At 42.8% G+C, this 16,672-nt stretch overlaps 2 protein-coding genes across 3 annotated transcripts in view; one reads left to right on the forward strand and one right to left on the reverse strand.

Moving 5' to 3' along the window:
- The window catches only part of NMRK1 (nicotinamide riboside kinase 1), a 32,179-nt gene extending 20,213 nt beyond the window's left edge, over nucleotides 1-11,966 (reverse strand). For both annotated transcript variants that reach the window (XR_003790870.1, XM_029203711.1), the window contains exon 1: nucleotides 11,747-11,966. The gene's annotated coding sequence lies outside the window, so the exon portion shown is untranslated. The remainder of the gene's footprint in view (nucleotides 1-11,746) is intronic.
- Nucleotides 11,967-12,012: 46 nt separating this feature from the next.
- OSTF1 (osteoclast stimulating factor 1) overlaps nucleotides 12,013-16,672 on the forward strand; it is a 48,859-nt gene continuing 44,199 nt past the window's right edge. Inside the window, exon 1 of the mRNA XM_029202967.1 lies at nucleotides 12,013-12,476. Coding sequence (XP_029058800.1) covers nucleotides 12,443-12,476 — 34 coding nt within the window. The 5' untranslated portion in view covers nucleotides 12,013-12,442. The remainder of the gene's footprint in view (nucleotides 12,477-16,672) is intronic.

Here is a 16,672-nt window from a genome sequence, read left to right on the forward strand (position 1 = left end):
TCAGAGTCTTTTTTTTTTTTTTTTTTAACATCTTTATTGGAATATAATTGCTTTATGATGGTGTGTTAGTTTCTGCTTTATAATAAAGTGAATCAGCTTTACATATACATATATCTCCATATCTCCTCCCTCTTCCATCTCCCTCCCACCCTCCCTATCCCACCCCTCTAGGTGGTCACAAAGCACCAAGCTGACCTCCCTGTGCTTCACAGCTGCTTCCCACTAGCTATCTATTTTACATTTGGTAGTGTATATATGTCCATGCCACTCTCTCACTTCATCCCAGCTTACCCTTCCTCCTCCCCGTGTCCTCAAGTTCATTCTCTATGTCTGCGTCTTTATTCCTGTCCTGCCCACAGCTTCTTCAGAACCATTTTTTTTTTAAGATTCCATTTATATGTGTTAGCATATGGTATTTGTTTTTCTCTTTCTGACTTACTTCACTCTGTATGACAGAATCTAGGTCCATCTACTTCACTACAAATAACTTAATTTCGTTTCTTTTTATGGCTGAGTAATATTCCATTGTATATATGTGTCACATCTTCTTTATCCATTCATCTGTCGATGGACACTTAGGTTGCTTCCATGTCCTGGCTATTGTAAATAGAGCTGCAATGAACATTGTGGTACATGACTCTTTTTGAATGATGGTTTTCTCAGGGTATATGCCCAGTAGTGGGATTGCTGGGTCGTATGGTATAGTTCTATTTTTAGTTTTTAAGGAACCTCCATACTGTGGCTGTGTCAATTTACATTCCCACCAACAGTGCAGGAGGGTTCCCTTTTCTCCACACCCTCTCCAGCATTTATTGTTTGTAGATTTTATTTATTTTTTGGCTGCATTGGGTCTTTGTTGCTGTGCGTGGGTGTTCTCTAGTTGCGACTAGGTGGGCTACTCTTTGTTGTGGTGTGCAGGCTTCTCTTGTTGCAGAGTATGGGCTCTAGGCGCGCAGGCTCAGTAGTTCTGGCACACGGCCTTAGTTGCAGCATGTGGGATCTTCCCAGAGGAGGGCTCGAACCCATGTCCCCTGCGTTGGCAGGTGGATTCTAGCAGTTGAATTCTTCACCACTGCGCCACCAGGGAAGCCCCTGTTTGTAGATTTTTTGATGATGGCCATTCTAACTGGTGTGAGGTGATATCTCGTTGTAGTTTTGATTTGCATTTCTATAATGATTAGTGATGTTGAGCATCCTTTCATGTGTTTGTTGGCAATTTGTGTATCTTCTTTGGAGAAATGTCTGTTTAGGTCTTCTGCCCACTTTTGGATTGGGTTGCATGTTTATCTGATAATGAGCTGCATGAGCTGCTTGTAAATTTTGGAGATTAATCCTTTGTCAGTTGCTTCATTTGCAAATATTTTCTCCCATTCTGAGAGTTGTCGTTTCATCTTGTTTACAGTTTCCTTTGCTGTGCAAAAGCTTTTAAGTTTCATTAGGTCCCATTTGTTTATTTTTGTTTTTATTTCCATTTCTCTAGGAGGTGGGTCAAAAAGGATCTTGCTGTGATTTATATCATAGAGGGCTCTGCCTGTGTTTTCCTCTAAGAGTTTTATAGTGTCTGGCCTTACATTTAGGTTTTTAATCCATTTTGAGTTTATTTTTGTGTATGGGGTTAGGGGGCATTCTAGCTTCATTTTTTTACATGTAGCTGTCCAGTTTTCCCAGCACCACTTACTGAAGAGGGTATCTTTTCTCCATTGTATATTCTTGCCTCCTTTATCAAAGATAAGGTGACTATATGTGCATGGGTTTATCTCTGGGCTTTCTATCCTGTTCCATTGATCTATATTTCTGTTTTTGTGCCAGTACCATACTGTCTTGATTACTGTAGCTCTGTAGTATAGTCCGAGGTCTTGGAGTCTGATTCCTCCAGCTCCATTTTTCTTTCTCAAGATTGCTTTGGCTATTTGGGGTCTTTTGTGTTTCCATACAAATTGTGAAATTTTTTGTTCAAGTTCTGCGAAAAATGCCAGTGGTAGTTTGATAGGGATTTCACTGAACCAGCAGATTGCTGTGGGTAGTATAGTCATTTTCACAATATTGAGTCTTCCAATCCAAGAATATGGTATATCTCCCCATCTGCTTGTATCATCTTTAATTACTTTCATCAGTGTCTTATTGTTTTCTGTATACAGGTCTTTTGTCTCCTTAGGTAGGTTTATTCCTAGGTATTTTATTCTTTTTGTTGCAATGGTAAATGGGAGTGTTTCCTTAATTTCTCTTTCAGATTCTTCATCATTAGTATATAGGAATACAAGAGATTTCTGTGCAGGGCTTCCCTGGTGGCGCAGTGGTTGAGAGTCCGTCTGCCAATGCAGGGGACACAGGTTCGTGCCCAGGTCCAGGAAGATCCCACATGCCGCGGAGCGGATAGGCCCGTAAGCCATGGCCGCTAGGCCTGCGTGTCCAGAGCTTGTGCTCTGCAACGGTAGAGGCCACATCAGTGAGAGGCCTGCATACCACAAAAAAAAAAAAGGAGATTTCTGTGCAATAATTTTGTATCCTGCTACTTTACCAGATTCGTTGATTAGCTCTAGTAGTTTTCCGGTAGCATCTTTAGGATTCTCTATGTATAGTATCATGTCATCTGCAAACAGTGACAGCTTTACTTCTTCTTTTCTGATTTGGATTCCTTTTATTTCTTTTTCTTCTCTGATTGCTGTGGCTAAAACTTCCAAAATTATGTTGAATAATAGTGGTGAGAGTGGGCAACCTTGTCTTGCTCTTGATCGTAGTGGAAATGGTTTCAGTTTTTCACCACTGAGGACGATGTTGGCTGTGGGTTTGTCATATATGGCTTTTATTATGTTGAAGTAAGTTCCCTCTATGCCTACTTTTTAGAGGGTTTTTATCATAAATCGGTGTTGAATTTTGTCAAAAGCTTTTTCTGCACCTATTGAGATGATCATATGGTTTTTATTCCTCAGTTTGTTAATATAGTTTATCACATTGATTGATTTGCATATACTGAAGAATCCTTGCATTCCTGGGATAGACCTCACTTGATCATGGTGTATGATCCTTTTAATGTGCTGTTGGATTCTGTTTGCTAGTATTTTGTTGAGGATTTTGGGATCTATGTTCATCAGTGATACTGGCCTGTAGTTTTCTTTCTTTGTGACATCTTTGTCTGGTGTTGGTATCAGGGTGATGGTGGCCTTGTAGAATGAGTTTGGCAGTGATCCTCCTTCTGGGATATTTTGGAAGAGTTTGAGAAGGATAGGTGTTGGCTCTTCTCTAAATGTTTGACAGAATCTGCCTGTTAAGCCATCTGGTCCTAGGCTTTTGTTTGCTGGAAGATTTTTAATCACAGTCTCAATTTCAGTGCTTGTGATTGGTCTATTTATATTTTCTATTTCTTCCTGGTTCACTGTTGGAAGGTTGTGCTTTTCTAAGAATTTGTCCATTTCTTACAGGTTGTCCATTTTATTGGCATAGAGTTGCTTGTCGTAATCTCTCATGATCCTTTGTATTTCTGCAGTGTCAGTTGCTACTTCTCCTTTTTCATTTCTAATTCTATTGATTTGAGTCTTCTCCCTTTTCTTCTTGATGAGTCTGGCTAATGGTTTATCAGTTTTGCTTATCATCTCAAAGAATCATCTTTTAGTTTTATTGATCTTTGCTATTGTTTCCTTCATTTCTTTTTCATTTATTTCTGATCTGATCTTTATGATTCCTTTCCTTCTGCTAACTTTGGAGTTTTTTGTTCTTCTTTCTCTAACTGCTTTAGGTGTAAGGTTATGTTGTTTATTTGAGATGTTCCTTGCTTGTTGAGGTAGGATTGTATTGCTCTAAACTTCCCTCTTAGTAGTGCTTTTGCTGTATCCCATCGGTTTTGGGTCATCGTGTTTTCATTGTCATTTGTTTCTAGGTATTTTTTGATTTCCTCTTTGATTTCTTCAGTGATCTCTTGGTTATTTACTAGTGTATTGTTTAGCCTCCATGTGTTTGTATTTTTTACAGACTTTTTCCTGTAATTGATATCTAGTCTCATAGCGTTGTGGTTGATAAGATTTCAATTTTCTTAAATTTACCAAGGCTTGATTTGTGACCCAAGATATGATCTGTCCTGGAGAATGGTCCATCAGCACTTGAGAAGAAAGTGTATTCTGTTGTTTTTGGATTGAATGTCCTATAAATATCAATTAAGTGCATGTTGTTTAATGTATCATTTAAAGCTTGTGTTTCCTTATTGATTTTCAGTTTGGATGATCTGTCCATTGGTGAAAGTGGGGTGTTAAAGTCCGCTACTATGATTGTGTTACTGTTGATTTCCCCTTTTATGGGTGTTAGCATTTGCCTTATGTATTGAGGTGCTCCTATGTTGGGTGCATAAATATTTACAATTGTTATACCTTCTTCCTGGGTTGATCCCTTGATCATTATGTAGTCTCCTTCTTTGTCACTTGCAATAGTCTTTATTTTAAAGTCTGTTTTGTCTAATATGAGAATTGCTACTCCAGCTTTCTTTTGATTTCCATTTGCATGGAATATCTTTTTCCATCCCCTCAGTTTCAGTCTGTATGTGTCCCTAGGTCTGAAGTGGGTCTCTTGTAGACAGCATATATGCAGGTCTTGTTTTTGTATCCATTCAGCCAGTCTATGTCTTTTGGTTGGACCGTTTAATCCATTTACATTTAAGGTAGTTATTGATATGTATGTTCCTATTACCATTTTCTTAATTGTTTTGAGTTTGTTATTGTAGGTCTTTTCCTTCTCTTGTGTTTCGTACCTTAAGAAGTTCCTTTAGCATTTCTTGTAAAGCTGGCTTGGTGGTGCTGAATTCTCTTAGCTTATGCTTGTCTGTAAAGGTTTTAATTTCTCCATCAAATCTGAATGAGATCATTGCTGGGTAGAGTAATCTTGGTTGTAGTTTCTTCCCTTTCATCACTTTAAATATGTCTGCCACTCCCTTCTGGCCTACAGAGTTTCTGCTGAAAGATCAGCTGTTAATATTAAGGGGATTCCCTTGTATGTTATTTGTTTTTCCCTTGCTGCTTTTAATATTTTTGCTTTGTATTTAATTTTTGATAATTTGATTAATATGTGTCTTGGCATGTTTCTCCTTGGATTTATCCTGTATGGGACTCTCTGTGCTTCCTGGACTTGATTGACTGCTTCCTTTCCCATATTAGGGAAGTTTTCAACTATAATCTCTTCAAATATTTTCTCAGTCCCTTTCTTTTTCTCTTCTTCTTCTGGGACCCCTATAATTTGAATGTTGGTGCGTTTAATGTTGTCCCAGAGGTCTCTGAGACTGTCCTCAATTCTTTTCATTCTTTTTTCTTTATTCTGCTCTGTGGTAGTTATTTCCACCGTTTTATCTTCCAGGTCGCTTATCTGTTCTTCTGCCTCAGTTATTCGGCTATTGATTCCTTCTAGAGAATTTTAAATTTCATTTATTGTTTTGTTCATCATTGTTTGCTCTGTAGTTCTTCTAGGTCCCTGTTAAACATTTCTTTTATTTTCTCCATTCTATTTCCAAGATTTTAGATCATCTTTATTATCATTATTCTGAATTCTTTTTCAGGTAGACTGCCTATTTCCTGTTCATTTGTTTTGTCTTGTGGGTTTTTACCCTGCTCCTTCATCTGCTGTGTGTTTCTCTGTCTTCTCGTTTTGCGTAACTTACTGTGTTTGGGGTCTCTTTTTCGCAGGCTGCAGGTTCATAGTTCCTGTTGTTTTTGGTGTCTGCCCCCAGTGGCTAAAGTTGGTTCAGTGGGTTGTGTAGGCTTCCTGGTGGAGGGGACTAGTGCCTGTGTTCTGGTGGATGAGGCTGGATCTTGTCTTTCTGGTGGGCAGTACTGCATCTGGTGGTGTGTTTTAGGGTGTCTGTGACTTTATTATGATCTTAGGCAGCCTCTCTGCTAATGGGTGGGGTTGTGTTCCTGTCTTGCTCGTTGTTTGGCTTAGGGTGTCCAGCACTCTAGCTTGCTGGTTGTTGAGTGGGGCTGGGTCTTAGCATTGAGATGGAGATGTCTAGGAGAGCTTTCGGTGTTTGATATTATGTGGAGCTGAGAGGTGTCTGGTGGACCAGTGTCCTGAACTTGGCTCTCCCACCTCAGAGGCAGAGTCCTGACACCCAGCTGGAGCACCACCACCCTGTCAGCCACACGCTCAGAAGAAAAGGGAGAAAAAAAGATAGAAAGAAAAAAATAAATAAAATAAAGTTATTAAAATAAAAAAATAATTATTAAAAATAAAAAAATCAAAAATTAAAGAAAGAAAGAAAGAAGAGAGCAACCAAACCAAAAAACAAATCGTCCAATGATAACAAGTGCTAAAAAGTATACTCAAACAAACAAAAAACGGACAGACAGAACCCTAGGACAAATGGTAAAGCAAAGCTATACAGACAAAATCACACAAAGAAGAATACATATACACACTCACAAAAAAGGAAAAAGGAAAAAAAAAAATCTATATATATTAAAAAAAAAAAGGAGGAAGAGAGCAACCAAATCAATAAACAAATCTACCAATGATAATAAACTCTAAATACTAAACTAAGATAAACATAAAACCAGAAACAAATTAGATGCAGAAAGGAAACCCCAAGTCTACCGTTGCTCCCAAAGTCCACCGCCTCAATTTTGGGATGATTCGTTGTCTGTTCAGGTATTCCAGTGATGCAGGGTATATCAAGTTAATGTGGAGATTTAATCCACTGCTCCTGAGGCTGCTGGGAGAAATTTCCCTTTCTCTTCTTTGTTTGCACAGCTCCTGGGGTCCAGCTTTGGATTTGGCCCTGCCTCTGCGTGTAGGTCACCTGAGGGCGTCTGTTCTTGGCCCAGACAGGACGGGGTTAAAGGAGCAGCTGATTAGGGGGCTCTGGCTCACTCAGGCCGGGGGGTGGGAGGAGTACAGATGTGGGGCGAGCCTGCCGCGGCAGAGGCCAGTGTGACGTTGCAACAGCCTGAGGCGCACCATGTGTTCTCCCAGGGAAGTTGTCCCTGGATCACAGGACCCTGGCGGTGGTGGGCTGCACAGGCTCCCGGGAGGGGAGGTGTGGGTAGTGACCTGTGCTCGCACACAGGCTTCTTGGTGGCGGCAGCAGCAGCCTTAGCATCTCATACCCGTCTCTGGGGTCCGCTCTGATGCGCATAGCCGTGGCTCACACCCGTCTCTGGAGCTTGTTTAGGCGGTGCTCTGAATTCCCTCTCCTTGCGCACCCTGAAACAGTCATCTCTTGCCTCTTCAGCAGCTCCAGACGTTTTCCCGGACTCCCTCCCGGCTAGCTGTGGTGCATTAGCTCCCTTCAGGCTGTGTTCACGCAGCCAATCCCAGTCCTCTCCCTGGGGTCTGACCTCCGAAGCCTGAGCCTCAGCTCCCAGCCCCAACCTGCCCCGGCGGGGGAGGAGACAAGCCTCTCAGGCTGGTGAGTGCCAGTCGGCACCGATCCTCTGTGCGGGAATCTCTCCGCTTTGCCCTCTGTACCCCTGCTGCTGCGCTCTCCTCCATGGCTCCAAAGCTTCCCCCCACCCCACCCCCCCATCTCCACCAGTGAAGGGGCTTCCTAGTGTGTGGAAACCTTTCCTCCTTCACAGCTCCCTCGCACTCGTGCAGGTCCCGTCCCTATTCTTTTGTCTCTGTTTTTTCTTTTGCCCTACCCAGGTATGTGGGAAGTTTCTTGCCTTTTGGGAAGTCTGAGGTCTTCTGCCAGCATTCAGTAGGTGATCTATAGGAGCTGTTCCACATGTAGATGTATTTTTGATGTAACTGTGGGGAGGAAGGTGGTCTCCACGTCTCACTCCTCCGCCATCTTGAAGGTCTTCGGGTGCGGAGTCTTAATCACTGTGCCACCAGGGAAGTCCCTAGGGGGCCAGGTTTTAGCTGCAGCCCATTGCTTATTGACCCCTGGTATGAGGGGTGGAGGACAACTTCATGCATGGCCCCCTAAGGCTCACCAAAGCAGTCCTGTGGATATTCCAAGGACCACTGTCATCTCTTTAAGTGAAAAGATGAAGCTCAGCTGCAGGGAACCTTAGCATAGTGGTTCTAGAAGGTTGCCTCTGACTGATGCTGCTCTTTATTCCTGACTCCTCTGGTGGGGTGACCAGGAACCTAAGCTGTGCCACCTGGGGTGTGTGGTGGCTGAGCTGGAGGCTCTCAGCTACCCTCCCAGTTCCTACCCTGTGTCCCCTGTGGGGAGATAGTAGGAAAGAGCGTGGTGGAGAGAGGGCTGTTGTTCCTTGGCCTGTCCTCAGTTTTTTCAGAACACAGTTGGCCCTCCATGTCTGAGGGTTCCACATTCGCAGATCCAACCAACAGTGGTTTGAAAGTGTTTAGGGGAAAAAATTTAAGGAAGTTCCAAGAAGCCAAACTTGAATTTGCCGCACCAGCAACTATTTACATAGTATTTTCATTGTATTTACAACTATTTCCATAGCATTTACATTGTATTAGGGATTACCTGTAATCTAGAAATGATTCAAAGTATGTGGGAGGACATGCATAGGTTATATGCAAATACTTTGCCATTTTATATAAAGAACTTGGGTACCTGCAGATTCTGGTATTCCTGGGTTGGGGGGTGTTGTCCAATCACCACCACCCCCCCTACTAAGGAACAGCTGTATTCCAAATTGAGTGCAATTTAGTAAGGTTTGGTTCCACTTTCATTTACTAGATTACATGAGACAAGAATGTGATTGTGACAGAAATAAAATAACATATCAAGTTGGACATCTGAGTTTCACCAGGAGCTGCATTGTTGAATATTTATCTCCATCCACATTGCCACAGTATATCAAGGGAACAATTACATATAATGAGTATTGTAAAATAAATTTTTACATTGTAATTTTTCTGCTTTTGAATTATGTTTTACCTTATTATTACCTTTAATATGTCAGTGTAAGGCTGCCAACTATCCTTTTTTGGGAAAGGAAAGGTTGCCCTTTTACAAGCAAGATGGTAGCTTGCTTACATTTTTTGGTGCTAAATGTCCTTTCTCCTATGAAATTATGCTGGCTAGGTAGTAGTAGATTGATGTCCTCACTTGGCAAAATAAGAAAAAAATTCATGAAAGTTTGTTATTCCTTGCTTCCATGTCACCTATTTTTGGATAATTCATCAGAGCATAACTTCTCAAGCCTGGAGAAATACAGCCTTAGGTATCACACAGTCTACCCCTTCATTTTGCAGAAGTTGAAACTGGCCCAGACAATGGAGTGACTTGTTCAAGATCACACAGACAGTAAATGGAAAACTAGAGAGAGTTCCCTGGTGGTCCAGTGGTTAGGACCTAGCGCTTTCACTGCTGGGGCCAGGGTTCGATCTCTGGCTAGCAAACTAAGATCCTACAAGCTGTGAGGTGTGGCCAAAAAACAAAACTAGAAACAAAACTAAACCAAGTGAGTTAACTTCTTTCCATCTTTCTAAGCTGCTAAAAAGCACTTTATTACCAAGAGCAAAGGAAGGATGTTGCACAGGTGCTGGCTTAATTGTGAGGCTCTCATGTATAATAGATGTTATTTTTATTGATGTATTATTGATGGGGTATTTTCTGTATCCACTGAATGGCAAGGACTACTAGTCTCCTGTGCTTCTTGCCACACCTATGCGTACACATGAGGAAGCTGTGCTGATTACATAGCATGTAAATAACAAGGAAGTGTGGCTGAAGCACTTGAAATAGGCTTGAGGTGGTTATTTGGGTGGAAAATCTAAATTCAGAAACTGACAGTAAGGGAGTCAAGAATCTTCTCATGAAATCTCCTGGGCTCGGGAGAGAACTCCCACAGTCAAATGCCAGTTTTTACCAAAATAGGAACCCTCACTTCTATATTAGTTAGCAGTTTTAGCCTTTCCAAGACAGTGTTTGGGTAAATATTGGGCACAGTCCATTAGCAATGAACAGGTGACACTGTGGTGGGAGGTTAGGGAATTGAGAGAAGCAGAAGCAAGACCTATGGCTGGGCTGAGTGGCTGGGGTGTGGGATGGGTATAGCAATCCCAGAAGCCATGTATTTCAAAACCAGTGTTGGATGCACAGGGCAGCTTCAGGTGAACTCCAAGTTCAGCCCTGGCACTGTCCATCGCCACACCATGTTCTATTATTTCACTGCCTGTTGTCCCATTTAAGAACTATTTTAAAATCACATTTAAAAAGCTTGCACTCGAGAGGTGCCAGGCTCCAAAAATACGTAGAAGTAGACTTCAATGAATGAAACACAATCTCCATCCCCTACAAACTGTAAATCACTAGATGTCTCCGGAGAGACAACCATTTGGACTTTCTAACCTCATCAATCCAGGGCAGCCAATTACTAGGAGTACATACCACTGCCACTCTTGTGGGATATTTATGTACAGTTGACCCGTGAACAACTCCGGGGTTGGATATATCAACCTCCTCACAATCAAAAATCCACGTATAACTTTACTCAGCCCTCTGTATCCACCATTCTGCATTCTCAGATCAAAACAACCTTGGATTGTGTAGTACTCCAGTATGAATTTAGTGAAAGAAATCCGAGTATAAATAAACACACGCAGTTAAAACTTGTGTTGTTTAAGGGTCAACTGTACTTTATTCTCCCAGTAAGTGCAAGGCTTTCCTCAACAGCAGAGTGAATTTGCTTAGGAGGAGGAGAACAGATGAAGATGGCAAACAGCAAATCCAAAATGAGCACTTTTAATTTTTTTATACTTTTTTTAACCCTAAGTAAAATATGTTGTTGAGTCCTTTTTTCGTAACTGGTATGTGTTTACTATATTTAAATTATTTCACTACTAAACACGGTACATTTTGGATTCTAAAAGAGTGAAATGTTTCAGGACTTCTCACTCATTTATTTAATTCAATATTTTGATTATCTTCTATGTGACAGGGTAGTCTTTTTCTACTATTTTTTAAACTTTGCTCCTTTTTGGTAAATGCCAAGGCTGGCGTGTTTGAATACACAACCCTTGCCCAGTTCTCTTGGAATCACTCTGTCACTAACCCCTAGTAGAAACTTCAAAGCTTCATTTTACATAGACTCTCACGTAAAGTTTTTCTTTTCAATTTTTCTTCCCCCAAACATACAAGCGATTTATCATATTGCCTGTGCTATTCTGAATTTACACACGGTGCATTTATTGTCTGCTCCAGCCCTTACATCTCAGTGGAAATTCAGTTGGCTAGGTCTGGGGTCGGCAAACTTGCTCTGCAAAGTGCTAGATGGTAAATGTTTTTGGCTTTGCGGGCAGCTGCTCAACTCTGCTGTTAGGAAGTGAAAGCGGCCGCAGACAATACATAAGCAAATGACAGTGGCTCTGTTCTAATAAAACTTTATGGACACTGAAATTTGAATTTCATATAATTTTCACGTGCCACAAAATCTGCTTCTTTTGATTTCTTTTAAGCCATTAAAATAAACTTGAAAACCATTCTTAGGCTGTACAATAACAAGCAGCAGGAGGGCCGCAGTTAGTCAACCTCAACGCTAGAGGAGTCAAGCTGTCTCCTCTGGCAGGGATCAACACCTGACCCTGACCTCAGTGACTTCTCCCAACCACCTGTCCGGTCTCTAGAAGGCAGACTCCCGTTTTCAGGATTATAAGGGGGCGTGAGGGCACTACACCATCACAAGTGCACGTCCTCCTTGGCAGGCCACTTATCAGCCCATTTAGGGTGGTAGGAGTCCCAAAAGGGCTTGCAAGACACAACGGGGCTCGGGCTCCAGCGCAGTAACACTCTGGAAACACCTCCAGGCCCCACGGAGTCTGCGCGGCGGGGCGTCAGGCAGGTACTCACCGGGCGCCAGTTCGAGTGGTCCCAAGCAAAGCGGCACAGGCGACTGCCAAGCGCGCCTGTCACTAACCCGCCGCAACTCCCGAAGCTCGTTAACCGAGAGGCCCACGGCCCCTTCTCCCGTGCCCCTCCCGGGTGATAGGCGGCGCAGGGCAGTGGCGGCCAACTTAAGGCTCTGCCCAACCCTGAGCGGACGCAGCGCCCGGCTCAGGCCGGCGTTGGATGGGGCGGGACTCCGGCGAGCGTGGTTGCGCGCGCGCGCTCCTGCCCAGTCCAGCCCTTTCCCGTCCGGAGCGCGCGCGGCCAGGCCGGCCCCGGCGCGAGCCTGCGGCGCCCCCGTTCGGCTCCCGCTGGTTCGGCCGCCGCGCGCGCCGCTGTGCGCGCCGCCCGCGCTCCTGCAGCGGCGAAGCTGGCAGCCGGGGAGCCAATTAGCGCTCCGCGAGGCAGCGGCTACTTCCTCGTCTGCCCGGCTGCGCGCTCTCGACAGCTCTGTCGGCCGCGGGGCGGGGCGGGGCACTTCGCTGAGCTGCTCTGCCTGCCTCTGCTCGTCCGGCTTCCCGGGGTGGACGCAGGTCCTTGAAGGCGCACCACTGCAAACCAGACATAAAGAAACTCTGAGGCGCCCGGAGTGCCGGCTGGAGGGGCATTCGGTTGGCTTTTCGTGCGTGGTCTTTAGAATCAGCCGCTCCAGGAAGAGAGATGTCGAAGCCGCCACCCAAACCGGTCAAACCAGGTAAGGAAGGTGCTCGCTGGGTCCCCTGGCCGCCGCCGTGCCCTGCGCTCCCTCTGCCACTTGGCAGGGCAGATCAGGCACGTACCCGGCCCCGAGCCTCGCTTTCGATGCCACCCACCAGGGTGGGAGTTGTTAGCGTTGCTGTGTTCGCTGCAGGGGACGGATCGTTTTGGATAGCAAGAAGATTTTCGAGGAATTTTTAAAATTTGATTTGTAAAGAGGAGTCACCCTCGGCTTTGCAGCATTGTCATTAGCTGCAACTTTCCAGTCGACGTGATGGCTACGTCCCATTGAGATTTCCTGGAAGACAGGGCCATTGATCCCCCTTAGGAAAAAAAATTAAATAAATGTCTTGAAATGGTTTTTTAGCCACTTCCTCTTTTTTTTTTTTTTTTTTTCAGTGTGTGTCGCTGTCAAGTTTGAGCTCTTGACCGGCCAAAGCGAACGGGAAGTGCGCTGCTGGTAGGGTGGGGTGGGTGAATGAGTGTCCGCAAATTGACCTCGAGATCTTGGGAAAAGCTTTTAGAAAGCTGTACTCGAGCTCCTGACTAGAAGAATCTAGGCTGCGGCAGAGTAATCTCAGCTATTACTCTTCGGAAGTGTCACTTTATCACGCAGTACAAGTCGTTTGCCTGCGCTCCCTCAGTGAATTAGGCGAGTTAAACTGGAGAGGGTGAGCTTACTAAGTTCCTCAAGCAGCTTTCTTGGCCGATAGTCCTTGTTCATTTTTTATTCGATCCTTGGAATATTTTCTGGGACATGGAGAAAGGAGAATTTAAAAGCGACTGAGGTATTTCAGTTCAACACTGTAATAAACTCTTTCGTGCATTCATTGAGTAGGTAGTTACTGAAAACGTGGGAAATGGAAGAGAAGTGGATCTGAACTTTTTTCTTCCAATCTCATGCAACTTCATTCAGTATAGCACAGGCTGAAATTTATCCATTTACATCAAATTTCGAAGTAACCTTGATTAGGAAGGAGTAATTTCAGTGATTAATTTTTTTCTTGATTTTTCTAAACTTTAGTCAAGCACTTCAACTTTCATGGTTATCCAGTTTTCTTCCTTTACCATCATACAGTGGTAGTTTCAAATCATTTTATTTGAAAATTATGTACATACTCACATATATGACATAGTCATTCACTGAGGACTTAAATTTTGCTGGGCTGGGTGTGACTTTGTTGGCACTTTGGCTCCGCTGTAAGCAATGGTGGAGAAAGGCTGGAAGTGGGCTCTGTGCTTCTTTAGATATGGAGTCTGATGAGGAATTTGCATTTTAAGTCTGTTTGTAGGACGCAGCAGCCTTCTAAACTCAGATGTAAATCAGGACCTCAAGTAACCAACAAAGAAGAGTTGTTCTTTGATAGCTAAACAGAGTACTTTATTTCAAAGAAGGTCCTGAAAAGCCGTTCATGAGGTTTTTCATCTCTAGACGTTAAGTGATGTCTGTGCTGTAGCAGGAGGGACATCAACGTGATGTGTATGTGTGTGTTTGCCGAGGTGTCGCTTAGGGATCACACGGTCATGGCCGTGAAAGCCCGGAATACTAACCAATAAGGCCACTGAGGAACTCCCTCACAAAGACTTTTTAAAAAGAGACTTTATTCTGAGTCTTGAGGTAAAGATGGGCCAAAAGATGTTGAATGAGATTTGGACTAGAATCCTCTCATTTTAAGCACGTTTGATAACCTTCCTCTGTAGTTGGAAGCCTGATGTCTGACCTTGACCAGTTCTTTTAAATGGCTTATTGATTTTGGTGGTGGAAGTAAAGTGGCATAAATATTTCGCTTGTCTTGGGAAAATAAATTAGTGGGACTTTGAAGAAGCATATGTCAGTGTTTTGGGTTCTTTCATATTTACAGTAAAAACATCATAAAACTTCAAAGATGTCACACATATGTTGCTTATGTAACACCTTTGAGAGGGAAAAGGTTTTCACCTAAAATGATCTGAAGTTTTGTATAATTTTTTCTTCTCTGAATAAATGCATTAGTTAAAGGTGAGATACGGAGTTGGCTCGAGGTGTGCACATGAATAATTCTCCTTCATAAACTTGATGCTCTGTTAATACTTGATGGCAGAATGAAGTGTGAGAAACATCTTGAAAACTCCAGAATGATGATGATGATTTTAATAGTAATAGTTAACATTTACTTGGCCTTTAGTGTCAGGCACTGTGCCAAGTACTTTGTATGCTCTGTCTCATTTAATTGTTCTAATTTCCCTATGAGGTGGATCCTAATATCCCCATTTTATGGATGAAATAGGACTTAGTGAGGTTAAATAAACTTTGTAAGGTCTCAAAGCTAGGAAGTGGTTGGTTTGGCCTGGGAATGGCACAAAAGCCTTAACTGGAGTCTATGCATTTTGGGCAGAGAAACCTGTGAGGGTTCTATTAGGTTGGACCGGGTTTACTTGGGCAGCCACCTTTATTAACTTATGCAGTTGTATTATTTGCATTTGCTGTGTATAGCTCCCCTCTTTAATTGGATCTGTATTAGACTATTTGACACTTAAAATTGTTTTTTAATTTTATATTGGAGCATAGTTGATTAACAATATTTGACACTTTCTGAGAGTAGAATAGTCTCTTGTTTCTTTGTAACTGCACAGCAACTAAACTTTGTATGTGTGGCAGTTACATAAAAAGTCTTGATACATAATAAAGTCTTTGTCTAGAAGAAAGCAGGGGAGACTGTGATTGGGCATATCTTGTAGCTTCACATTAAATAGCAAAGGCTGGAGGCAGTGTCCATCAACACGACTTCTGGAAGTAGTGGGGTCCCCTCCCTCTTGTGTTTTCAGCGTTCCCATGGTTTGACTTCAATGGGACTAAGTGATGAGCTTTTCTGACATGCCTCTGTAAGGGAGAAAAAAACTTTTCCTCTACCCACTTAGGTTTGATACCTAGTTACTGTGAATTAACTGAATTAAAGTAACAAAAAACCAGATTAACAGGAGGAAAAGGCATACAAGTTGAATTGATGTTTTTAATTTTATGTGTATAAGGGCTATACAGAAAAGAAGGGAAAATCCAAAGAAGTGGTTAGAATTGGACATTTATATACCACTTTAACAAAGGGCAACACATTGTAGAGAAGTGACTAAAAGGAAAGAGGCGTTGAACTTCTGGGGGAGTAAATTGTGGGAAGGTAGAGATATGGGGAAACTAATGGAAAATAAGAGTTATTTTAGTAAGGTTTGCTTATGCAGACTCATCTCTGTGCCATCTCTATCCCTGGTGATAAGGGTTCTTCTCCTCTGTCTTTAATGGGGGACCTACAGGAGGAGGATACCTTCATGGGGAATTTATGCCTTGCTTTCAGGCAGATGGGGGAGGGCTCAGAGGCCTTCCTGTGTCTGCCTTTTCTCAATTGGCTTCAACTCAAAATAATCCTTATGCCAAAGTGGCATACTTTCGGTTGACATTTTCTGATCCCCTTCACCTCATACTTCACGTCCAATGAAGACCATCGCCAAATTTGTCCTCACTTGCTTAATGGCCAGGGGAAGCAAAATACATGGGGGTAAGGAGAGGAAGAGAGAGAGGGGGCAGACACACCCTTTTAGTGGGCTGATGTGAACTATTCAGTCAAAATTCTCTATTGACTTGTCATTCATATTTCAATAAAGCTGGGGAAAAAAGATTATCTATCAGATAAATTAAGGGACTTTGGGAAAAGAGTTTCAGACACCAGTATGGAAAGAGATTTCTGATTCTTACTGCATGGTACTCTATTGTACTTATTTAACCAGACCCGTATTAAAATGTGCTTCGATTGTTTCCACTCTTTTGTTATAACAAATAGTGTTACAACAACCTTGTTGCTTACCTGTGTGAGTATATCCACAGGACAAAGTCCTGGCAGTGGGATTGTTGTGTCAGAGGGTATGTGCATTGCCATATTCACAGACATTTCCAAAATGCTCTCCAAAGAGGTTGTACTAATATACTTTCCTACCAAAAATGTGTGAGCACGCCTTACACAGAAAAATTACAACGCATGTGATAGGAGATATTATCAAAGTGTGGTCAGAGGTCTAGGAAGTACAAGGCAAGGAGCTTGAGGAAGCCGAAAAGGTGTCACAGAAGAGGGGAAAATTAAGCAGGGTCTTGAATGCTGAGTAAGAATTTGGTAGGCAGAAAAGAGGGAAAAGTCGTTTGACGTGGACAGAAATGAAATAACTTCGCAT

Source organism: Monodon monoceros, unplaced genomic scaffold, assembly GCF_005190385.1.
Source record: "Monodon monoceros isolate NGI ecotype Baffin Bay Population unplaced genomic scaffold, NGI_Narwhal_1 Super_Scaffold_5, whole genome shotgun sequence".
Lineage (NCBI taxonomy): Eukaryota > Metazoa > Chordata > Mammalia > Artiodactyla > Monodontidae > Monodon > Monodon monoceros.